We start from the raw sequence: 27,624 nt of genomic DNA, 5'->3' as shown, positions 1-27,624 counted from the left end.
TTCAAATCAACGAAAACAACAAAACTTAGATAATAAATTCAGTTTATTTCAGTTTCCTTTATCCAATTTACATAATCTCTTCAAATTTTTTTTCAATTTTTAAATCTATACATGAAATATATAAGAATGAAACAAAATTTCTTACTTCGATGATTTTAAGGTAATTTCATTTTTATATATTCGATTCTAAAGGCGATAATTATACAAAATGTATCTTTAAAAGCATTTTAAAAAGGATAATGTAACCTAAGCTTAAAAATTTCGGTAAAAAATCTATGATGTTGACTCGTAAATTATGCAATTAATAAACAATGTTTTAGGATGCAATTAGACAGTTTGTTTGTTTTAATTTAGCTATAAATATATTATATACATTATTATAAATTTATTCTAAAACTATAATTTATAAATACTACTAATTTCGATATAATAATTGTATATGAAAACAGCTAAATGTTTTTAATATCAAAATATCGCTAATTTACACATTAGATATTTTTATATATTTATTAAAACCTAACTCGATAGAAATTTCTTTAAATAAATTCATAAATCTTTTTTTCTATCAAACTTATTTTATGTGATATAACTAACTAAGTTATTGTTTCTCGCAGTTAAAACCTAAAGTTTATCTATTGCTACAAATTTCGTTTTAATCAGATTTCAAAGAATTCTTTCTTATAATTACATTTTTTAATCTTAAGAAAGTTTACTATCGTAAATTATATATTATTAGACAGATATTAGCATGAATGCATTTAATGTTTAAGCACAATTATTTTCGGATGATGAATTCAATTCAGAAATGAAACAAACTCGTGAATTTTCAATACACATATTATTTAAAATCAATTGTTCAAATAAAGACAGAAAAATATTTAAAATGAATATTTATTATATTTCTACCTATACGAGTACTTTATAAATTAACGATATTATTTTTCTGTATTAATTAATTTTCATATGTGTGATATTTAAATAAATATAATTGTATTCAGTTTTATTTATAAATATTTTAAGTTATATAGGGAGTTACTTCGTTATTACTGTTTAAACATGCTGCATGGTTCTCATTCTACATATACGAGCAACAGTTACATGATTATATTTCTATTAATAGCTTAAAACCACAAATGATTAAGACTTTAAGTAAATAAGATTAACTATTGTTCTAATAATAAACAAATAGAAATTTCATTAAAATATTTTCATCTTTACATTTTTTTTATTCTATATTTTTATTCTATTATTTTTATTCTCTCTTGGATTTTATTAATACTCTGATTACAGGTGTATTGTAAATTTATCATGCTCAAATCAAAAAAGATGGATTACTAGAGCCTATATAAAGCAAAAAGAGAGAAGTTTTAAGAAGCATTTAAAGTCTATTCGCAGCTTCAATTTATAATCGGATATTTATATTCATTGCCTGATAAAACTATAAAATAATCCACCTTTAATATTTCAACAACTACTTTAACATGATGAATTATGTCTTTGATGGAATTTCAACGTCCAAACTTCTGTAAAAATGATGAAAATGGACGGAAAAAATGAATTTTTTCTCGCTATTCTCAATGATTGTACGAGTGCCAACACTAAAAATGGGAAGTAGATAAAAGAGAGAGTAATCCACCTGAGCCCAACTATATTTCCGGTAGCTTCATTAATTCTCAGTCTCAGTCAACATACTCAATATAACAAAATTGTTTTTTCTGCCCTTCTTTTTAGTCAGTTAGTTCCTTTTTTTGTCTTTTCTTGTACAATCGATTTTTATACGTTCGCCTTTACCACATCGAATCTTTCCATACACACACCGCTTCTCAATTATTCAGAATCTTTTCCAATGTTGGGAATTGACCTGGGCGGAAAGGGAATTTTCCCATTTGCTATCCGTTTTTGCTGAAGTGAGCACAGGAGAGCTTCACAATTCATTCATGCGTCACAAAGTGTAGAGAGTAAATTCACGGATTTTCTGGGCCAGCACAGAAAAATCGATGAGGTTTTTATGTAAGCTTCTTTCATGCCTTTTCTGATCTTAGTTATCACTAACGAACATCTAAAGCAATTCAACGTAATTAATAATATATAAATATTTTAATAAAAATTTATTAGAGAAACGCATTAAGAAAAATTATCTTTTCTTCTGTAAACATGTCTGTTTTGCAGTTATCCCTAGTGAGAAATTTTCTCTGAAAGCTTACTAAAAGCCACCCTCTGTACCCAGATAAAAGGAAAGTCCTTTCAAGTTTCTATCTAAAAGAGAGAAAAAAAATAAGAGAATCTAAAGCAAAATTTCATTTGGGTGCTTGAAGAAAAGTGAAAATTTCAAGATGCACCTGGTACAACCATTCTTCGATTTTTAAGAGAAACTTTTAAAAGTGAAAGAATTGCTCGAGATATTCTCGTCACGCATTTCACCAATAATTTTATTTATTATTCCGTGAAATATCGATAAATCGTTAAAAGAAACTTAAAAAAAATTTATATATAAGTTTTTTTCTAGATTAAAATTTCTTTAACACAAAAATATTCTTAATATTAACCAAATTATTTACGTACACGTACATATCTTTCAAAGGAAAAATTAAATTATTTTAATTATGTAAACAATAAACCACTCTACAGCGCTGCTTTTAGTCGCGTATCATTATAATAAATATGAAATCCATAGCGACATCGCTATTGACAACATTTCTCTTGAAACATCAGACTTCAACAAGTCAAAGGCAACGTGCAGACTTTTGAAATAGCGAACCTTCTTCGAGAACGTAATTGAAGTTGGCATTTAGCTAGAGGCGACTAGGCAACCATCAAAATAAGTTCTCTTGCATCACGCTTACTAACTCCATACGTCTTACTCCACATCCTCGCTCTCTCGGTTGTCTTGACACAGTATCGACCGAAGGAAACTCTCCACCAATCACTGACGAGTCAGCATTCCCAGAGCTCCTCTGCTTCTCCTGCTCTGTTTTCCGATGTCAGTCTGGCGCCCAGTTGTGCACGTGCTATACTTCAGTCGAGTGCTGGTACCAGGTGGTCTCGTGAAAGCAATGATTAATGTTAGAACACTCCTACCAACTTCTGACTGCTAGAAAATGGAGACAAGTCAATGACATTGTGTACGGAATATTCGTCCTAATCTCTTACCTTGCTTAGGATTGTGCAAACTATAATCTAATAAACATAAGTACCTGGACTGTTGCCAATCATATGATCAATCTCAACCAGCTGAGAAGGTTTCTTATCATCTGGAAGTTTCAATTTTCTGGTGCTAACGTGCAACGATTGTCATGTATCGCTCGTATGCTCACTGGTTGTTTTGGACTATATTTATAACAGGTAAGAGTAAATCTGTTGCACTCTAAACTTTTATAAATACGGAAAAGTTCCGATTTTCTTAATGTATTTTTAATTATCAAAAAGTATATACATATTTCGTTCAAACTCTGATATTATTTATATAAATAATAATTACAGTTAAGACATTTCAATTAAGAAGGAAACAATTTATATATAATTATTTTTGATGATAAAATATAATTGTTTTTGTATAAATTTTCATATTTCGTGACGCGTTTCCGAGACGGAACACGCCCACGTATTGAACAAATTGCCAGTCAACTGTTGCTTAAATGTTAATAACACAGAGATTAGAATAGAGACGGAAACGTGTAATCGAGTCACGTAATCTAATTCTTTGATTATATATTTTTTTCTTTTTTTAACAAAAAATACAAGGTATCTGTAGCAGTTTGGAACTAGAAGGCCCAACGTTTGTTGTCGAACCTCCTTACACTGTGGAATTTTATAATACCAAAGGTACTCAGATTCCTTGTACAGCTCGTGGTAAACCTACACCTCATATAACATGGTTAAGAAGGGCTGGAGGTACTGTGATTGATATACCTGGATTGCGACAAGTGCGACCGAATGGATCTCTTGTATTTTTAGCATTCAATGCTGATGATTACAGACCTGACATCCACACGGCTGTATATAGATGTATCGCTACAAATATTCTAGGCACTATTGGAAGCCGAGATGTTCACGTCCGAGCAGGTAATTATTACTCTTACTAGTAATTGAATTTACTCGGTAAACTCTTAAAAATTATCTATAAATGCAATTAAATTAATTGTTTCTTAGATGTTATGTACTATATCGATAATCAGGATGTTATGCATTTTATTATTAATTAATCGGAATATAATTTATTGATATATTTCCTGGTTATAATGTTTAATTTTCATGAGAAAAACTAAAAAACGTCAGAAACTGGATAAATATATAAATGTATTTATATATGTATATACAGTACATATGATTAATATATATTTTGTATATTATAAATCATATAAAACAAATATTGAAGAATTGTTTTTAAAAAAATAATTGAATTATTATATAAATTCTTCCAAAAAAAACCACTTGTTGCATTTTCTTAAATATTTTTAGCTAGAAGTAAAGTAGAAGTGACGTATTTTTATTATAATTTATGACTGTAAAATCTGACAGTGAAAAGCAATCGGAAAAGTGACAGTTTATCTATACGGTTACTGTATATTTATAGTTTATATATCTATCTTATTAATACTTAATAATGCAGTAGGGTAAGTGATATGAGAATTGCAAGAAGTGATTGAGGTGATGCTAAAGAAGAAAACAAAAGTTGATGGAAAACCCATGTTCGCGACCAAATGTCATAGGAAATAGAACGAAATTACGTTACCTCCGTTGCCTAGGCTAGGCCATCTTTCTTCTGGCCGATTCGATTCAGACCACGCACTCCTTGTTCGTTCTTCCGAAGCAAACTTGTCGACGCTAAAAGCATTTTATCGATCTATTCCCTCCGTTTCCGTATCAAATGAAACTTTTGCACAGCTCCAGTCAATAGGATAAGGATAGCTTTAGTAAAACTGAAGTTTAGACCCGGTTGCAAATTATACCTCTCGTGAGAATGACTTGAAATATTCATTTTTCCTTAGTTCGGAAATCATAAAGACATGTCTTGTAATGTGTCAGTGTACCGTGTGCATTATGTTATTAGACCGAACCGTGTTGGAATCCTTAGGGACGTTTCGGATTATAATTAATAGCGTGATTTCGCCGAAGACAATCCAATTTGGGAGACTGGGACCAGTTTTGCTTCACTACTGTAGCTTTACCAGCACTCAGCTGTTATGGTGACAGCAGACAATATGTCTTCATGCATCCCAATGTTCTCTAGAGTCGTTTATAAAGACTTTAATACGGAGAAAATGTGTTGTGTGCTGTTATTCGATGAAATCTGTTGATTATTTTCAAAGCGCTCCAAGCTTTCATTTTTTTTTCTTATTTTTATTTTTTATTTTGTTTTCCTTCTTGTTAAAAAGTTGCTTGTCATTCTGATCGCATCCGTGAATTATCTTTCGGACGTTACAAAATTAAATAAACTAAGGTTTATGATAAAATATCATTAATTTATTGAAACTTTATAGAACTTTTTCCGTGATAGCAATCATCAATTTCGAAAATAAAAAAGTGATACGATTCTCTTTCAGTTCATGCGAGACAAATTAAAATTTTCAAATTGATGTCGAAAGTATATGCAAAGATATAAAACGATTTTTAGTAAGCGATTAGAATTCAGCTTAAATCGCTAAAGTGGGAAGCCTCGAATTATACGCCTGAATTCTACCAACTCGAAGTTAAATTGATACCAAAAGTTTAATTAATTAATTAACAAGCAAATTAAGCATTTACTTTTCTTCTTTAACAGTCAAAAATTAATGCCACTTATTATCTTTTCTATAATTATTTCAAACTATGCATCTATATAAAAATTATCTTGCACGGGGAAAAATGTTGTAATAATTTTGATTAAATTCAAGAAAAATGACAAATCAATTTTAATTATTTATTTAATTTATAAACGAAAATATTAATTGTTCTGTTAATTTAAATTGTTAAAATAATTACTGATTATTGTAATTTTATTTGATTTTAAAGCAAATTATTATATTGTTTTTTTATAAAATAATTAACAATGTTTCATTTTGTAAATATAAATTATGAAGATAATTATGTTTTTATAATCATACTAAACAAGGAAAGATTATTTCTTAATTGTTTCACTGAAATCACTGAAAAGTAAGTTTAAAAATTTTTAATTCATAAAATTAGAAGTATACGTTACTAATGGATCTTTAGAAACCTTTCTTCCACTTTTTCTTACTTTGAAATTATTCCCATTGAGATAAAGTAGATGGTGTTGAATATCATACTTATGCAAGTCATTTATACGTATTGATGAGTATGTGAAGTCCATAAGAGAACTGAAAACAGGCAAAATTACTGGTAATTCTAATAATGTCACTTCAATTTTTTTTTATGCAAGTGAGAATTCTTGTAAGGAAAATGTACTTTTTCAAATTTTAATTTTTTTTCCTCCTTCTCTTTATGTTCTCTGTAATTCGCATTATATGGGACAATTTTTTATTTTGTTTCTCTCCTTTTTTCTAATTTCGAACGGATAGAATGAGAAAATGTAACAGTTAGAAATGTATAAACAGAGCGTTGGCTTCATCAAATAAAATTTTATAGTTATAAAAAACTACTTTCATTATAGTTAATCGCTTCCGTAAATTTTATTTACAGTGTTATTACACGCATATTGTTTTTCTAATGTTAAATTTAATTGTAATCTAGTATATTTTTGCAAGAAAATTTTGNATTTTTCTCCCAGGGAGTTTTTTGAGGGAAATGTTTTCTTGTAAAAGATTGATTTGTGCACCCTGTTGATTGCGGTCTAGGCAATTTTCCTTTTTGCTTATAGGATTACGTGCCACTTTGTAAAACACTTTTCTAATTGTTTATAAATAAGTAAAAGTTCTTTTAATATAAAAGAAAAATATTTATAAAATTATTATAAAAGCTTTTACTTGTTCAGAATTAAAAATAACACGTTTAATTTGTTAACAAATTATAATAACTTGGATAATCTCTTGACGATTAAGACGTTCATACTGAATAATATGGATGACCAACTATTGTTGTAATCGAACGGAAACAATACGATCTGTTTAAAGTGAAGCATAATTTATTGATTTATAGATTCAAATATTTTAATAAAATGTTACTATGAAAATATAATTTACTTAAATACAAGTTATTACTCTCGTTAAGTAAAAATCCTTTGAAAAATCTTCACTTAAAACACATTGCACTGAAAATTCTGCTATAGTAATAAATTGATAATAAAGGCATATATATATTATATATAGGTAAAGGATCAAAGAGGAAACAAAAAGCAGTAGATTCGATGGTTCTTGTTTTTATAAAATATAAATATATTTATATAAAAAAACAAAATTACATTTTCTATAGAAATTTTATACTTTCTGATCTTATCTCCGCAGTTTTCTTGTTGTGCATAAAATAAATTCAATTTCTCTAATGTAATTCTTAACCTACTTTGAGCGGAAAGGAAAGCATTTTAGGTAAAATTTTTATAAATTTATATATTTTTCCATATATAAATTTACGTGCATTTTAATTATTTTAAGTCATTCAATTGAATTCTATTTTTTTCGAAAGTAGCTTAAATCAGATAAGATAAAATATTCGTTGAATAATTATAAATTGTAATGAAACTTCAATAAATTAAAATTAGCTATTGCACTATCAGCAGTTTGGGAGTTGATGTTATATTGACAACATAAACCAGACAACTCTCTCCGAAATTATTCCTAACTCCAATTAATGACATCTTGCTACTAAAAGGATCAATACAATTCCTTAAGGATTTAATTCCGTTGCTGACAACCCATTGTTAAAACTATAGTAAGTAATTTTAATTCCAACAGGCAGACTGATATCTCCGGAGAAACAGTTCGACCAAATATGCAATAATAATCTGTTTTCTTGATCTATTGAAGCTGTTACCAATTATTTCTGAAAGTTATTAAGTTATTAGTTTACGGAATTTGCAATATTAAAGATAATCATATTTAGAACCTTATTTAAATGTTTGATATCATTTAATTTTCGAAATTAATTATGTTCTTAATGATTTTAAGCTTATTAAAATCACAAAAATTTGAATGATGCATGAAAATTTAATCCTATCAATACTTCACTTTCATCTTTTTTTAATTTCTTGTAAAATTATGTAATTATCGAATGTTATGATAGTTTTATAAAGTTTATTTAAATAGAATTTGATATTTCTCTTACTCTGTATTTCATTACTGAAAAGAATTTTTAAAAAATACATAAACGCGGCTTCGTCCTGCTTTTTAATTTTGAGATTTTCTAAAAGAAATTGCATGTGGATTTAAAGCGAAGAAGTAATGCTTCTTTATCGTTTATTATGGATTTTTCCTTTTATAACATTTAGCATAAGCCACTCTGTGCATTTAGAATACGTAACTTAAATGCAGACAGACTTATGTGACAAGGTATGTTATGTCTCCTCACGTAGTTGCTCTTATTTATCGATAGATGTTGTGAAGTATTTATAGCTGAAAAAAATATATCCAAGAAATAACATTTTTCGGTAAATTTTTCCTATTTGAAAAACATGTTGCTATCTTGAATTTTGATTCGAAAACATTCTTCTCACGTCAAGGCAAATAAAGTTAAAGTAATAAATAATTAACATTTTGAATAATTACATAATTTGGACCATAATTGTTAGAGCAAAACGAAAAATCGTACATCACTCTAACAAGTTTAATTTGCATATAAATCTATTTTAAATAAATCAATCGATAACTCTTATCATAAAATTAAACTAAATTCTCGACAAATGGTGGGTTTAGAAATATACAAGATGTGTGCATATGTATAGAATAGAAATGATAAAATCGTATATATAAGATCATGAAAATATTCATGAAGGTAAAAAAATCATTAGAATATATTATAAAAAATTATTCCATATTTTCGACGATCTCATTAGAGAAAAATATGACTTTTTTTGCTTTATTTTTATATTAAAAAATCAGATTTGATAAGATAATCGAATACTCAAAATTTGAATTGTAGAATCGAAAATAACATAGATAATATCCATAACCGGTATTCATTCTTGACTATATTGATTTATATCATGCCTTAAGGCATCTGACGTTTATCAATCGCTTGGACAGAAATTTTATTCAGGAAAGACCTTCTTGTCAGCATTATCATTTGGTTCCGAAGATGATAAACGGATTTTAAAGGAATAGCTTATTTTTATTCCGAAATGATACAAAAATAACTCTTCTAAATCTTCTATAAATGCAAATGATAAGTTTTTTGTGGAGATACGAGATAATGTTTACTATATCTTTTAACAAAATGTTATATATTTTGTAGTAATTAGCACTATAAAGCATTTTGTGTAGTGATAATGTACACTAAGTTCTTATGAGTAAAATTCTATATATTTATAAATAGATTTAAACTATTTTTTCTATAACAGCATTCAATTTAAAGTTTAATATTTGATGGGCAAACATGTATCTCTTATCAATGTTTCAAGGATGATAGAATAACACATTTTCTCGAAAAACATGAATATATTTATTTGTTTTCTGATGTAAAATGACATTTTTACATATATTCTTATAAGAATATTATCAAATGTTATTGAGTTAGCCGAAAAAGGTGGTTTAATTCAGAAAGAATACAGACACATCCTACTCTTATATATAAATCAAACTTACAAAGTAAATTATTTAAAGAAAAAACCCTGTAAAACTTAGCTACTTTAAAATTAATCTTAATCTGATATTTCGATACGATTAAGTTTACTTACTGTTATTTTAATTATTATTACTTCTGAACATAAAATATTAATTAATAGTGATAGTAAAAGAGAACAAATTTCGTAATTAAAATAATATATTAATGGAAATTAAAATTAAGTTATCAGTAAAATTTAATTTTTGTATGAGTACTTAGGTGTAGAAAAATAAAATAACATTAGTTGTTGATGAATAGATAAACAGCAATGAACTCAAAAGCTTGTAAATTAAAATTAATGTTTGTTTGGATTTATGTTTAGTGAAAATTTATCTTAGTGTAGCGTGAAAATTTAAAAGATTTTTGTATCTGAGTATCTTTTCTGATTTAAAATACATCGAAACATCATTATTCCTTTATTTTCAAGCATCGAATAGCTTTTAAATCTAGCCTTCAGTAATTTTAGAGATCTGATTTTTTTGTCGGTTGTTATCTTTAAAAGTGCTTCGTCCCTTCAGATTTTAAACCATAGAAAAAACATTTAATTGAAAAGTAAGTAGAGTTGTTGAAGCATTTTCTCATTATAATTGTATTGATAGCACTTTCAGGTAATACACTGAATGATGCTATTTATTTTCCACTTAATACAGAATTGTTAATTTTTTGGATTTTATCTATAATCTTTAAAATAAAAATTATTTTAAACTTCTATCAACATTTTAAAATTATTTAACAAAGAACTACACGTCATTTACATAAATATATAACCTATTTTAAAATGTTCTGTAAGCACTTAAGTTCAGTCTAAGTTTAGTAACGAGTTTTTAATTGAAACATTTATTTTTTAATTAAATTTTAAGTACGTACATCTCATAAAAATTGTACACTATTAAAATGTCATTAATTAATAGCTCATTCTTTGTTTTTCATTACGTTAGTATTAGCGCAACAGTACGAGATCCGAGTATACGATGAGTTTGTTATAAGGGATAATACAGCTGTATTAAAGTGCAGTATTCCGAGTTTTGTTAGAGATTTCGTGACTGTTAAATCTTGGTATAGAGAAGATGGCTTGGTCATTCAGTCAGATGGAATACAAGGTGAGTTATATGATCTCTACTCTTCGAATTGTGCAGGAATAAAGTCATTTATCAAACAACTGCTGCAAATAGAAAGGCGTCGTTCAGCTCATTTGTCTGAGAAGCGAAGGAGAACCGTGCAGGGGGGAAACAAAGATATAGGGGTGGAAAAAGAGCCCTACCCTCTTGTACGTGCGACCTATTTGTACTAGACGTCAATATAGAAGCAATTTGCTTCAGGCTATGATGGGCAATCTTACACCAAGAAGATGAGGAGTGGTTCGATGTGGTGACTGTTACATAGCTAATATTAGTGGCTCTCTCGTTGATTATCATCTACTTTATAATCTCCGACGAAGCAATGTTATCTTTATCTTATTAAAGCTTAGTTTGCGCTAGGTTATTTTCTAAATGACACGCAAACTATAAGCCAAACAGGTGAATTAATTTATGCCCTAGAAGATTTTGGGTGTTATAATCTAATTTAATTTATGAAAAAAAATAATAGCTTTATATTTAGAGGCTAAAATTAAGAATATAATTTTGTAGTTATTAAAATTAATAAAAAATACTTTTTAAATACCAAAAATTTCAAAATTTTAATTAAATTCTTGTTATTGTTAAAATAAAAGTTCCCGAGATAAAATTATGTAAATGAATTTAATTTTAGAGCAATTTAATTTTTATGGCAATGTTTGTATACACTCCTTTAAAATAAACTTGGAATTTGTGTCATATCTGAAAAGTTTATTAAACGTTAGTTTAATCATTTCGATTTTACGAGGAACAGTCAACCGTCATAACTTATATTTATCATTTTCAAAGTAATATAGCGTCATAACAAGATGATATTTTAAAAACTCATGTTTCATTTATTAATAAATAGTTTATCATCGCAACAACTTTCTAGATAAAAAATTCACTTTTTATAAAATGACAGCTTTAAATTAATTGGAAGAAATATAGTTAATTATTTATCTTTTATCAGCAAAACCGGTATACATGTGTTTTACAGATACTGTATATATCAATAATTTTTCTTTATTTTAGGAGGAAAATACAGTGTGTTTCCTTCGGGTACTCTTCACATTCGAGATGTTACACAACAAGATGGATTTCGAGATTACAGATGCCAGACAAATCACCGAGTTACTGGGGAGACAAAACAAAGTGCAGCTGGACAACTTATTGTCACAGGTAGGTACCTTATAACAAACTAAGATGTCTCTCAATACATTTACTTAGAAGTGCTCTACAAATCGAGACTAGTGAAGAAATTCTACTTAATTATATCAATCGAAGAGCTGAAACACTCCGAATATAAATATTATTTAATCTATTCTAAGTACAGTAATTAAAGTTTATTTTAGAGTATTTTTTTATAATTTTAATTAAAGCTTATTAAAGTAAATCGATTCAAAATTTCTAGAAAAGTATTTTGTGCAGTTTGGGAAAGCTAACTTATTATAAAAAATAAAGTAAAAACAGTTATTACTTTTATCTTTTTCGGAAAAAAAGTAACTAATTTCGGAATCTTAGAAACTAGGACAGAAAGAAAATTCAAAGTTAATAAAATAGATAAGAAGTATCGTTTAACTCTTTCTTTCAATGTTCACGACTGTTTGGCTCCAAGCGTCCTTTCAACCAAAATGTTGCTCGGATGCAGATATGCGATCAATAGCATCAATATATATAATCAGACATTTATACTAAATTCAAAATATGTCATATTTTCTAGTAACAGGTCTCGATATATTTTAATCTGACAGAAAAATAACCTACAAATCTTTACAAAACTGCCTTTGAATATTTTACATAAATATTTTAAAAATAAATTTTCTATCTTATCGCGTAAAAGTCAGTTCTAAACTTAAAATTTATATATATTCTATCATTAATTATAAAATAAATAGTAAAATATTATTATCTAATATAATAAATTAAAATTTCTTGAATTCCATTATTAATTAACTTAAAAGTTTTATTATAGGACGTCAATATTAAGAAATAATAATACTTAAGAGCTATATCTTAACTTCAAACTTATTATTTAATGTCTTTGGTATGATCAATAATTTCTCGCTAAACTTCAATTATGAAATATCTAGAGTTAAAATTTTTAAAACTTATAAATGTTGAAAACTTTCCAGTTTAATTAAGAAAGTTAAAATTTTAAATACCTTAAAAGAGGTAATTGCAAAATGGTTATAAAATTAAACTAATAGAAAAATTAATAAAATTAACTAGTGAATGTATGTACGTATTTTCGTAAAATTATAAACTAATTATTTTAAAACTTAATTTATTTTTAAATAAATAACTCTAAAACGTTAGCAATATTTTGAGATTTTAATCTTTACTTTATATTTTGTTTAAATTTAAATATAAATGATTTTCAATATAATTTAATTGTAATAATAGCTTCCTATAAAAATAATTTTGTTTATATATATATAATATTCTATATGTATTTCAGCGCAACATACTGTACAGACATAAACATCATTTATTTTATAATACTCTGTAGACATTAAAAACGAAGCACAAACATATATAATAGTATATTATATATAAATAATACAATGTATCTGTTTCGTTATTTGTCCATTTTTTTATTGTACAATATACTTTAAAGAGATGGTCCGAACATTTTCAAATCAAACGTTTTCGTTAAGAACATTTTACAAATAGATTATTTAAAATGGAATAAGTAAAATTTTACGTTAATGCCTCAAAGTCATTTTAAAATATATTTTATTCATAAATGATTAATAATTCTTACAATTATGTTTAATTATAGTTAGTTAAATGTAATGTTCTTCATATTGTCTATTCTCTCTAATTAAATTTTCATAGTAAATTAATAAATGCAATGATAGTAATAACTCGATTATGTAAATTGATGTCTTAAATAATTATATTTATGCAATTGAGGACGTGTATAATAGATATATCGTATTATATATCAATTGTTTATTTCTAAGAATAAGGCAAGACGGTTTTATACTTACAAGTATATTGTGTTTTGCCTGTACCAATAAGATAAATGACTAATTCTGTATGTATATACCTAACGCAAGTTATATGGAATAATTAGACCTAATTATTTATATCTTACGATAAATTTCTATATTGTGTATTTGTTTCCGTTAGTAACGTATAACGTATAACGTAGTAATCGACAATAATTAAATTAAAACATTTAAAATAAATTAAATATCAACAGTAATACGATATATATCTATCCTTAATAATTTGTTATTAAGTTATGAAATCATAAAAAGATATAGCGCAATGTAACACGATGCTATATTTTAAAATGATTAGTTATACTATATTGATGTACAGTACATACATAAGTTTACAATTACTGTATATTTATGGCTATTTGCTATTATATATTATATATAATATATAAATTATATATAACGTGCACAATTTGAAAACCATATAATGCATACAATAAATTACACATGAAAATTGTCATAGAATTGAAGACAAGATTATATTTATATTGTATATCTTGTATTTGATCTAAAAAAGGATATAAATGTAGAATTCGAATCTTAGTTTAATCATACAAAAATTCTTGAATCTAACTTTGTATGTAAATGGCTACACACACACACACACACACACACACACACACACACATATATATATATATATACTTTTTATAATACTTTTTTTTGCTTATATCTTACTCCCTCATGTGTTGTCAAATTTAAATATTACCTCAATACATCAAATATAGAAAAAATAACATTCTTCATGTATTATATCCTCGTATATATTTGGAAAATATATCATTTCTAGAAAATCTTCCTACTACACAATCATTTTGAGGCAAGCGATTACTTGCTGGCCAACTTCACCATCAATCTTCTCGGAGAAGAGATTCCCAGAAGTGGTACTATGCAGGCAATAGCGCTTTTGGCCCACTGGGTGCCACTCTAATCGAAAAATTAGCGCCGATAGAAAAAGAACCGTGATAGATCCAATATAGATAATTCTTACTTGTTTATAATATTAATTGAAAAGCTAACTCGATCTAATATTAAATAAAAATGGAAAGAGAACCCAATCTTTTATTAAAGTGCACATTCAACATCAATAAAAAATAAAAGGCGAAAATTCTTTCACATAATCAGATAGGTAGAAAAAGTTGGAAAAAATCAATAGAAAGTAGATTTAAATCGATAACATCTTTGAATATATTTAAACTATAATAATAAAATTTAAAATGTATTTTATGTTTATCTTAAAAATATATATGTAAAGTATAATTTTATTTTTATTTCATAAATATCTTGAATAAAATGCGAATTTATTGATAATATATATTAAATAAAACTCATTATTTTTACTATAAGATGATAATTAATTTAAACCGTTTAATGTTGATTAACTTTTTTAACACTTCTCAATTTTAAATTATTTTGAAAAAGAAAATAATTTATTCGTATTATAAATTACAATAAATTATTATTATTATTATTTTCTATCATAATAAATTTTAAATAAATATTATTTAAAGTATATTATCAATTAATGAAAATTGATGAAATAAGAGAATTTTTGGGCAGGAATTTGAAAAAATTGTAGATCCATAAATTCCCACTCGTCTGTCTGTCTGTCTGTCTTTTCTTAATTTTGAGAACTGTGATAGATGAAAGCCAAGCCCACATGTGGAAAACATAGCGGCAGTAGGACCCGATTAACTATAAACGAACTTCCAGTTTAGACCAGAAACACGTGATTTTAATTCAAAAATGTTATTCCGTTCCGAGAAACATATATGATGTACGTACGTACAAGGTAAAGACACTACTAATTTGAAATTGACAGCATATATTTTTAAAAAAATTAACTAAAAATATGATAAAAAATTACAGCCGGGCATTGTGATGTGTCACAATAACTTTTGCTCGTTTTACATTATTTTTATCTCAACAAATATTTTTGAAATGTTAAAATTTAAAAAAAATTTTTTTAAATAGATATTTTTATATTTAACAGAATTTCATTTGTATTTTCAATGTTTTTATTGAATAGGTAATCGTTAATTATGTTTGCGAAATTTATCTAATAAATGTCGATTTTAAAATATTAAATATTCCTAACAATAGAAGAAAATGCAAATTTAGAGTTTATAGATTTGTCCTTCTCGTTTTAACATGAAATCGGAGTGAAAAGTCGACTTTTCTTTAAGTTTAAACGTGCCTATAGTTTAAAATACAATAACTGCAAAGAATAAATGAGAATAAAATTCACGTTTTTGATAAATACAATATTTATTTTTATATTTTTTAAAATCTTATAAATTTTTTCCATGTCTATTATTTATAATAATGTTAAAGAAATAGTTTTTTTCTTGCTAGTTTCTCATATTATATTAAAAAATACTTTTATTTTACATGAAGTTAAAAATGGCACGCTTAAGGAGCTATTTATTAACAGCGATAATTAATTTTATTAATATATTTTTATTTATTAATTCATACATCTACGACGTTTGCTGATAACTTTACAGAAGATAGCACTTAAGATCATGCAAAAACCAGACTTTTAACAAGAAGTATAAACCTCATAAAAATTTAAATGATATTTTTTGTTTTACTTTTTAAAATTTTGTATAAAATAACTTTTAAAATCACTTTCCAGTATAAAGCATTTATTATTTAAGTGCAAAACTTATTTTAAACTTATAGATTCGAACATTCTAATTATTCTAATGCACATTTACAAATAATATACGTCTAACATTAATGTACAGTATTTAATGAATTTAAATTATAATAAAAGTATATTAAAATCAATACCTTTACAGTTGTTTTAAATCATATTTGATTTATTCGAGATGTTATTCTATCGATATTTTTGTACAATGAATGAACTGAATTAAATTTTGTTTTCTAGAAAATCATCAATAAATTATCTTTTTGCTTTTAAAAGATTAGCAAAAAGTTCTTTTTCAAATACTTTAAATGCAAAAATGATGATAGTATTACCAACTTTCTTGGTTATTTCTAACGCTAAGAGTCCATTGGATTTAATTCAATAGGTGATAGAATATAAGAATGATTATAATGTGATCCAATTTCTGAAGAGCAATTAAGAAATCTTCCATTAGAAAAAGAAAAAAAAAACATTTTTTTTTTTGCATTATTAATATTGATTTTTTAAAATTTATAGAATTTCCATTACTGAAATCATATTTTTGTAACGAATTTTTTAGTTTAACAAATATAAATATTTAATTTATTGATTAATACAAATAAATTATGACATCTTTTGGAAATAATTTTCCTTTAAATTTATTATATCTTACGTATCTACATATCTATTATTTCTTAAAGTTTTAAGTAAATTTAGAAATCAATATGTTAGTTCATATTGTATATTAGCAATATTTTATTTAATAATAATAACCGTTATTAATATCGGATATTAAATTAATATTATATCACGAAAACATCATTGATATAGCATTAACTAATGAAAATTATATAATACAAGTATGAGATAAATTTTTTCTGATGTTTATAGATGATTTTTTTGTTTTCCTCCATGTTATCTCATCTATCATTAGTCAATATTCGTTTTTCCCATAAGGAAATTCATTATTAATTATGAAATCACCACCTAAACCATTAATCCTAAACAGTTTTTTTTTAGTAAATAAACTAACAGCATATTCTGAAATCGATAAAAACCATTCACATACAAATAAAATAGCAGGAAATAATGAATTTAGAATATGCAACATTTGACCAATAAAGAAATTCAATATATTAATTTTCTAAAGAAATACATTATTAAATTTCAAAAGAAGAACAGGAATATACAAAAAAAGGAGGAACTTCTATAACTATAAAAATAAAAATTTCAAAATTTTACCAATTCCTCTATATTCAAAATTTAAAAAAAAAAAAAACTAACAATATTCTGAAAGAATCTACATTACTTCGTTAAAAAAAGTGAGCAAGTTTGCTGTATTTTTATAGCTCTCAAGAAAGTATTTTCAGAAGGGAATTTTTATGTTAAAAATTGTTCAGTTAAGAATTATTATTTAAAATTCGGATAAGAAAAATAAAACTCGATACTACATTAAAATACAGTACGTTGTAAACCATTGAATTGTCGCTTCACGTAGAATAGACTCAATATTATTCAGTAGAATTGAAAGACGGCAAAATGCTTGAAAAATCTAACATATTCAGGATTAGTTTTTTCATGAAATCCGCTAAAAGATCGATATCAATAATCTAAGATAGGTAAATTTATAGAAATTCAGATTAGCTACATTAAGAAAGCTATATTTATATCTCTATCATGCTAAAAAGCCACTTAAAATTATAATAAACATATTCAAAAATAATACGCTGACGTTGTTTTTATCACATGATTAATACATCATTTAAGGAGAAAAAATTAGAAAAAGGATCATAATTAGTTCGTCATTAATCCTTCACTAATAATTTATCTTTAGACAAAAAAAATTACACATGTAATTTAATATTTTTAAAATAACTTTTTTCCTTCTAATCCTTTTCATATATTATTAAGAGTTATTATTTTATTCTTAAATATGTATAAATTTAAAAATAATATTCTTGTTAATTAGTAATAATATAGTAAATATTTTAAAGAAATTAAAGGAGCATATTATATATAAATTAGTGTAAATTAATCATACATTTATATATTTAATATAGATATTGAATAGTTGTCATATCAATAACAAATTATATGTAACTTAACGAATTAAAATGATCTTCCTATATTGATCTTGGGATTCNTTTGTATGAAAAGTCACCAGTTACAATCATGAGGATCAAGAATTTGATTTTGATTTTTACATGTTTTTAAAGCTGAATTTTAGAAGTTTTATACTTCATAAGTAAATAAATCTAAAAACATTGTTTAATTCTAATTTAAAAAAAACATTTTGAATCCTACTTTATTGAAGTAAATTTTGTTTAAACAAAAATTTCTGGATAATTTTTAATAATTTTGTACAACAAAATTGGACAGTTGTCAATCTTAAATAATAATTTTTTAGGTTATTGTATCAATTTTTTGGATATAGTTTAAAATTCTAAATTATTATAATAATAATAATAAAGTTAAAAAAATTTTGTTAACTATATTCTTGTTAATTCCATTTTAAATTAGAAAAGAAATGTTCGATGTTGTTCTGAATTTGAACACGATTTACCTGACGCGAGCTCATAAATAGAGCCGAAAAATTTTTGTAAGGAAAACTTAAATATCCCACTAGTGAGGTGTTTTTATATTTAGTTTAATAATTTTTAATGTTCGTATTTGGAGTCTTGTATGAATGTTCTTATCTATGAGTTTATATTAATTTGTTAAAGCTAAAAATCAATTAATAGTAAAGTTAAAAACTTGCTGAAATATTGTTATATTAAGTTAATTCATCCCAATAAAGCAGTCTGTGATGATATGACCCCGATAAAGCATTACAATGATTGGCAAATTTTCTTTAAATGTTGTTTTTGAATGTAAGTAAAATTTTATAAATACTGTCTATTTGTTAATTTGTGTGCTATTACCACATGAAAAATTTTGTTATGAAATTTTTAATATTTCAGTTTTGGGAATCAGTTAGGTCTGAAAACATTTATCTGCAAATAAATTAAATGAACTTATAGAAGTAAGAAGACTTAAACATGCAAAATTTGTAATTTAAAAATTTTTTTCTAAAGCATTAATTTCTGTTATCAGTAAAGTGCTATTTCATGACTTCCATTTTGCATTGCAAGTTCATATATAATTAATTGGGGTCTCCTGCCCCTAAGGTTTCCATATCTGGTCTCAGATTTCATCTATCTAACACCATTCTCAAGATTAAGGAAAGACGGACAGATAGATGAACAGACGACAGTGGGAATTTACAGGTCTACAATTTTTTCAAATTGCAGTTTAAAGACAGTATTGTTTATTTTGTATTGTAACTAAAATTGGTTTGAAACTTAGCACCTTGATTAAACAAATAATCCATGCATCTGCTACTTGAGGAAACCAAAAAAATTTTTATTAATAAAAATGTGGATCCAGGTTAAAATATTTCAAGGAAACATTAAATTATATAAAGGCATGAAATTACCTTTACAAAAAAAAGCAATTGGTTAAATTATCACTCATGAATAATGATTACAGTCCTGGAGGCCAATGCATTTGTTTTTTTACAAATAAATTACAAGTACTTTTTTACATTTTTGTAACCAGAAAACAAAATAAAGTCTAGTTAATGTAATTATAATAAACAAATATACTTTTTCTTTTTTAAAATTGTTTCTAAATAAAAAAATATTTAAAAAAATAATAGTATCATGTCTTAAAATAATATCGTAATTGTGCGAGTTATAGTATTTTACCGGTTGGATACAAAAGTCTAGTGGATCTTATAATGGTTAGTGTGTTATAATCGTTAAATTTGTTATAAAATGCTTTAGAAAACTATTACCTCTGAATGATTGGAGGATACTTGACAGTAGTATCATCACTCTCTCCATCCATCAGCAAATTTATGACGAGGAAACAGAGTTTATATACTTCTTAATGCCTTCTTTCGTCGAATATTTCATTCGTTACACGCGTATAATTATTTATTGTGAAATTCCGCTGATATATTTTGAAAATCTTGTACAAAAGTATTTAGAAATGGCATTTAAATTTTGATAGAAGGAAGCTAAATAATTCTTGAAAGACCTCTATTTGCATGTAACGTATGTAAATCAATATTAAGTCGAACTTGTACAATTCTGTGCTATCCGACAACTTGTAAAAGAATAAAGCTTTTTAAAATATTCTCTTACAAATTGAACTAAATCAAAATATTTTGTTTGTAGAAAAGGTTACAAATTGACTCATTCTGTCAGATTAGGTCGTTTTCTATATAAAGCCTTTTGAGACTTAATCAGAATTGACATCAATCTTCATTTAAAATAATAATATATATTTTTTTATTTTTTAAGGAATAAAAAATAAATACATTAATAAATAGTTTTACTGTAAGTGGAAGTTTATGTTTGACGAGTCTTAAAAGATTTTTTATTTATTGATCTTAAGCAGAGAGAGCATAAAATAGCAACTGACTGAGTTGCAAGGGTTCGATTTTGAAAGAGCATGTACTAGGTATTTCTAGTGCCAAATATTGACTATTAGATAAATATCTAAACGATAAGTCCGGCTAAAGGTTGTAGACCTTCGCATTTATGGCAGCAAAAGTCTGATTTTCTGAGTTAGTTACTTCCAGTCACTGTCCTTTAGCAGATACGGTATAATTATTGAACAATTCTTGCAGACCTAGTGTCTGCCTGTTATTGGATCATCTCTTTGTTTTCCAGACATTGCAGTTAAACACCACCTGGCGCAAGAGAAATAGTGATCTGTCGCTTGTCTAATCACTCTACCGGGAAACACTCATCATATATAACTGCAAAGAAACTTATTTAATGTACTGCAATGATAATTGGTGTACTGATAAGAAATCGATCTTGAGGCGAAAATAAAGAAAATGATGAAATAATCTTATTTTAGAAAACGGACAATGAGTTATAAGCCAATTAATGTAAAAATTCATTGTACGTCATGAAAATTATTTACTTATAAACTCATCTAATGACTTGAGATTTTTGATTAGTTATTCTATTATCAAGCCACTTCTGTGAATGAATGATGAGATTTATAAGCAATTAACTCGAAATTTATTTCTAGAATCGATTGCTATAAATTTTTAAATCCTATAAATTTCAAAGGGAAGCAATTATCGTCTCTTTTAAGTTAATAAATATATAAAAAAATAATAATAAATAAAAATTTTAAACTTCTAAATTTTATTTTATAAAATATAGTATCCATCAACAGAGGAAGAAAAAAAATTAAACGTTATCCAGCATCTGTTTCTTTCAGATGAGAAAGTATGACTAAGTACCTGTGTCAATATTAGCATTCATAATGTGCATTAAAAATGATTTTAGTAATGGTTTTGTAGAGTAAAAACGATATTATTAAGAAAAAAATTAAAGTAAAAAAATATGTAACTTAAAAACAAACAAAAAATTGATTTTTTTTCTTGTATTTTTTACAAGTGAATTACTTTTGATAAATTGAAATAATAGTTGTTGAAAAGAATCTTTTAGAATTTCATAAGTAAATATGAACAATGTATTTAGGTCAGCTTTATCGATAATTTTAAAATAGACCATATGATGTACATAGCTTAGCTTTTACTGATATAATTTGATTGTTGTTTAAAACAAAAATTGTTTAACGAGCAGGTAAAAATTATATATATAAATCCGCGTGTGTATTTTTATATCTTAATCGATATAAATATATTCTTCTTCAAACAAATCTGTCAAACATATATTAAAGTTGATATACCCATCCATTAAATTTAATATCTTAGAAGGTACTTCAAGCGTTTCGTCTATTTTAGTTTTCCAATATGTCAACTTTTATAAGTTGACTTTAGTCGAATCGAAAATGAGGACAATGGTTATGTCTCTTTCTGCCTCAGTGAAGCATAGTTAAACTCTGGAACTCGAGTGGCGATTTCAAACCATTCGATTTTTTAACATGAAACTATACTATTTTCAGAAAAGTACTTTAACCATCCAATTTCAAGGTCTTGTATTTATCATTCGTTTAACTTAGGTATCATTTATGTTTTTAAAAATTCATTGCGTAGAAAGTTTAGTTTTAAAAATATGCTTATTATGAAAACTTTGAGCATTAAAAAATCAGAGTATATAAGAAAAAAAGTGTATTTTCGGAAAGTTTCCCGAGGCAGATGTCTTTTTTTCTCGAGTGGTTTCCGGATCCATTATGGATGTTTCGATAAATTTTCGAAGATTATTGAAGGGTAATAGAAAAATCTTTTATGTTGTGGTAAAAGAACTTCGGTATTTTTCTTCCCCTCTTGATAGATTCATCCATGAATAATTTGTTTTCGAATAAAATTATATTAAATTTAGGGAGCACGGTATGATACTTCTTTCGTGATTTATAATCATCAAAAAAAATTTTTTTTCAACGTTAAGTTTTAAATAAAAATAACTAAGCACATCTGTTATTTTCGTTTATATTTTATATTATTTTTTTCTTATTATTATTTTTCTTAATATTACTAAATTATATGAATTATGCTACCGGCAAATAGACTAACAAATTCAGTTATTTATCAAAGATAATCTTAGTAGTAATTTTATATTTTCTATAGTTAAATTTATGAAATTTTCAAAAAGATATCTAATTTTAAATAAATATATTTTTATGCTTTTTTAAATTATAATTTATTTCGAATCTTTTATCTTTAATAAGATCATATAAATTATGTTCTAAAAATTTTTGTTTTAAATTTATATTTCTTAGTTTTTTATGTTCTTTAGTTACAATTGTAGAATTTTATAGCAAATTTAATTTAAAAAAACTGAAATTCTCTTATTATTTTTCCAAACATTTATTCAGTCTCGTAATAATGATTGCATGAAGAGGAGACGAGGAGACTTTTTAAATTTCATAAAAACTTAGATAAATTACAGAACATAAAAATTTTTATTAATAAAAATGTGGATCCAGGTTAAAATATTTCAAGGAAACATTAAATTATATAAAGGCATGAAATTACCTTTACAAAAAAAAAGCAATTGGTTAAATTATCACTCATGAATAATGATTACAGTCCTGGAGGCCAATGCATTTGTTTTTTTACAAATAAATTACAAGTTCTTTTTTACATTTTTGTAACCAGAAAACAAAATAAAGTCTAGTTAATGTAATTATAATAAACAAATTTTAAAATTAAATCAAGCGTCATCAAAATTATTATTTTTTAAAATTTATAAATTAAATTTCTCACTGGACTATTCAATGAAATTTTGGCACGTTAAAAATTTTAGAAACTTCAAAAATTTTAACATTAATGCTTATGTTTATTTATTTATTTAAAAGCGAAATATATCACTTAAGTAATGAAATGATCATTAATATTCTAAACACGTTAATTACTAGTAATTCTTTAAGGTAATACACCTTGGGAATGATATAAAGGATAAACTAATCGACAAAATTTCTAAACTTTTAGTCGCATTGAATATTATCTATACAATTGACAATAGAGGAAGACATCTAATAAATATTTTAATACAAATTCTTATTTAATACATTAAAATATTTATAAAATATTCGAAGAAATGCAAGAAATATTCTAAGATAAAACTTTTTTTCAATTTTATCTAAGTAAAAAAAAAATAATATGGATTTTTATTATAAATATTTTGTTTTGTTTGTAAAATCGCCTACAATATTGGATAAATTTAATTTAATTTAATAAATATTAAATGAATAATTAAAATAAACTGAAAATTTTCCTTCTTTTTATTAAATTTTTATATCTTCACAGAAAATTCAACAAATTAATTTTTAATATAAAATGTATATTTATTTATTTATTTCTTTGAATATGTTAAATATTAAAAATAATCTCTTATTATTTATAATCATTTATAAAATGCGAATATATATATATATTTATATATATATAAATTGAAAACTTATATTCGCGTGTTCAATATGTTCAACCATATCAATACATTGATGTCAATACTGTCAATCATGATATTTCGCACTACATATTTTCAATAAGTATATATTTTTTTTTCTATCCTCTACATAACAAAATTTTATCCAGTATGTGCTTTACTGAATCCGCATCCGTGTAGCTGTTCTGATGTAATTTTATGTTTTACTTCAACGATTTGCTTCAGAAATTTATCCAGAGCAGTGGTATAGTTTTATGTAATGTTTGAAGTAAGACATCATTTTCTTGCTGGAATATGACTTACTTTTATGTTTTTTCTGAATATCTAATATTGAAAATAGATCAAATAAGTAAGACTTGAGATGTAAACCTAAATATTAAATATATTAAATATGAAAAATGTTTTCTGTTTCTCCATTTTTGTATTTTTTCTCAAATTGTTTACAGATTTTTAACAGAATATGTAAATAATAACATTATCTAGATGATATGATAGTCATTACAATTACTTTAACTTCAATATTTGGTAAAAATAAACTATTATTCGTGTTTTTACCAGCAAATTTCATGAGAATAAAGTTTAATTGGAGAAATTATTAAGTTTTATCGTTTAAATCTTTAAAATATATTAAAAATTATCTACATAATTACAAAATTATTATTTTTTAAAATTTATAAATTAAATTTCTCACTGGACTATTCAATGAAATTTTGGCACGTTAAAAATTTTAGAAACTTCAAAAATTTTAACATTAATGCTTATGTTTATTTATTTATTTAAAAGCGAAATATATCACTTAAGTAATGAAATGATCATTAATATTCTAAACACGTTAATTACTAGTAATTCTTTAAGGTAATACACCTTGGGAATGATATAAAGGATAAACTAATCGACAAAATTTCTAAACTTTTAGTCGCATTGAATATTATCTATACAATTGACAATAGAGGAAGACATCTAATAAATATTTTAATACAAATTCTTATTTAATACATTAAAATATTTATAAAATATTCGAAGAAATGCAAGAAATATTCTAAGATAAAACTTTTTTTCAATTTTATCTAAGTAAAAAAAAAATAATATGGATTTTTATTATAAATATTTTGTTTTGTTTGTAAAATCGCCTACAATATTGGATAAATTTAATTTAATTTAATAAATATTAAATGAATAATTAAAATAAACTGAAAATTTTCCTTCTTTTTATTAAATTTTTATATCTTCACAGAAAATTCAACAAATTAATTTTTAATATAAAATGTATATTTATTTATTTATTTCTTTGAATATGTTAAATATTAAAAATAATCTCTTATTATTTATAATCATTTATAAAATGCGAATATATATATATATTTATATATATATAAATTGAAAACTTATATTCGCGTGTTCAATATGTTCAACCATATCAATACATTGATGTCAATACTGTCAATCATGATATTTCGCACTACATATTTTCAATAAGTATATATTTTTTTTTCTATCCTCTACATAACAAAATTTTATCCAGTATGTGCTTTACTGAATCCGCATCCGTGTAGCTGTTCTGATGTAATTTTATGTTTTACTTCAACGATTTGCTTCAGAAATTTATCCAGAGCAGTGGTATAGTTTTATGTAATGTTTGAAGTAAGACATCATTTTCTTGCTGGAATATGACTTACTTTTATGTTTTTTCTGAATATCTAATATTGAAAATAGATCAAATAAGTAAGACTTGAGATGTAAACCTAAATATTAAATATGAAAAATGTTTTCTGTTTCTCCATTTTTGTATTTTTTCTCAAATTGTTTACAGATTTTTAACAGAATATGTAAATAATAACATTATCTAGATGATATGATAGTCATTACAATTACTTTAACTTCAATATTTGGTAAAAATAAACTATTATTCGTGTTTTTACCAGCAAATTTCATGAGAATAAAGTTTAATTGGAGAAATTATTAAGTTTTATCGTTTAAATCTTTAAAATATATTAAAAATTATCTACATAATTACAAAATTATTATTTTAATTATAACGTTTGATAATTATAGAATTTATACCTGTTATGTTTGTCTATTTTAATTACTTATTAACGTAATAAATATTATCATATTTTTCATACTCTTACACATTTTTGTGGATAAATTTTATAAAACAAATAATAATTTCGTAATCATTTTAGATGTTTATTTTCTTTTTTAACGATTCGTTTTATCTTCTTTGATACATTACAAAGAAAAATAGTAATACATGTCATAAATACATTATTTGTTTCTTTAAATATAAAGAAAAACTTGAAGAACATCCGAAGATTGAATTTTACATCAATTGTTTTTATCACGGAGGAAAAAAATTTATAGTATATAATACTATTGTTAAACTTACATCAATTCAGCTGATAAAATTCTTTTATAATATTACTGACCCCACATGTAAGTGTAATGTAATAATGAAAATTGTATTTCTTCAGAACCGCACAACTCGGTACCACCAAGAATCACGCATAGGGAAGAAGAAGTAAAATGCAGGAGAGGACAGATGGCATTACTACCATGTGCTGCGGAGGGTTTTCCTGTCCCCACATATTTATGGTACCAGCAGAAAGCAGGTCGTCTTCAACCTTTACGTTTAGGACAACGATTCCACCAGATGGGAGGGACATTAGTAATACGGAGAACGATAGTGGAAGACAGTGGAAAGTATGTCTGTCTGGTGAACAACAGTGTTGGACAAGAGCGATTAGAAACACAGTTGATTGTTATGGGTAAGATACAATGTTATTTTTACTGGAATTCAGTAAAACGTGTTCAAATTAATGCACTTTCTAAATTTAAAATAAATATTTATTTAATTTGAAAGAAATCTCTTCTTTTTTTCTTTCTTCTACTATAAAAAAATTTTTCATTTAATTTTTAAAATTTGTTTTTCTTTCTTAAGAGATCGAAGCTATCAATATTTAAAAGATAAATTTAGAATATTTTTCGTTTGTTACGCCGTTTTATCGAACAGAGAATATATTATTAATTTTCTTTTGTTGAAGGTTAAGGTCTAAAAATTCTACATTTTTTGATAAGATATTTCTTTGAAGTTCAATGATCTCTAGCATGAACAATTGAAAGCGATGATGACAATAATGATCAAATCATTTTAGCCATTCCTTAGGGAATTATGGTTCTATCTTTGACATTCCCATGGCTATCTTTAATCTATAAGAAAATCCATCTTTCTACTGTTTCTAATAAGAATCCTCTTTTCATGC

At 25.2% G+C, this 27,624-nt stretch overlaps 1 protein-coding gene across 1 annotated transcript in view; it reads left to right on the top strand.

Moving 5' to 3' along the window:
• Positions 1–3,011: 3,011 nt before the first annotated feature.
• LOC111616669 (Down syndrome cell adhesion molecule-like protein Dscam2) overlaps positions 3,012–27,624 on the top strand; it is a 121,147-nt gene continuing 96,534 nt past the window's right edge. Inside the window, exons 1-5 of the mRNA XM_023358056.1 lie at positions 3,012–3,342; positions 3,742–4,062; positions 10,650–10,811; positions 11,841–11,987; positions 26,836–27,129. Of these exons, the coding sequence (XP_023213824.1) occupies positions 3,294–3,342; positions 3,742–4,062; positions 10,650–10,811; positions 11,841–11,987; positions 26,836–27,129 (973 nt within the window). The 5' untranslated portion in view covers positions 3,012–3,293. The remainder of the gene's footprint in view (positions 3,343–3,741; positions 4,063–10,649; positions 10,812–11,840; positions 11,988–26,835; positions 27,130–27,624) is intronic.

Source organism: Centruroides sculpturatus, unplaced genomic scaffold (genome assembly GCF_000671375.1).
Source record: "Centruroides sculpturatus isolate CEXI.00-Female unplaced genomic scaffold, Cexi_2.0 scaffold24, whole genome shotgun sequence".
In the NCBI taxonomy this organism is placed as follows: Eukaryota; Metazoa; Arthropoda; class Arachnida; order Scorpiones; family Buthidae; genus Centruroides; species Centruroides sculpturatus.
This window is presented reverse-complemented; position numbering and strand designations above follow the sequence as displayed.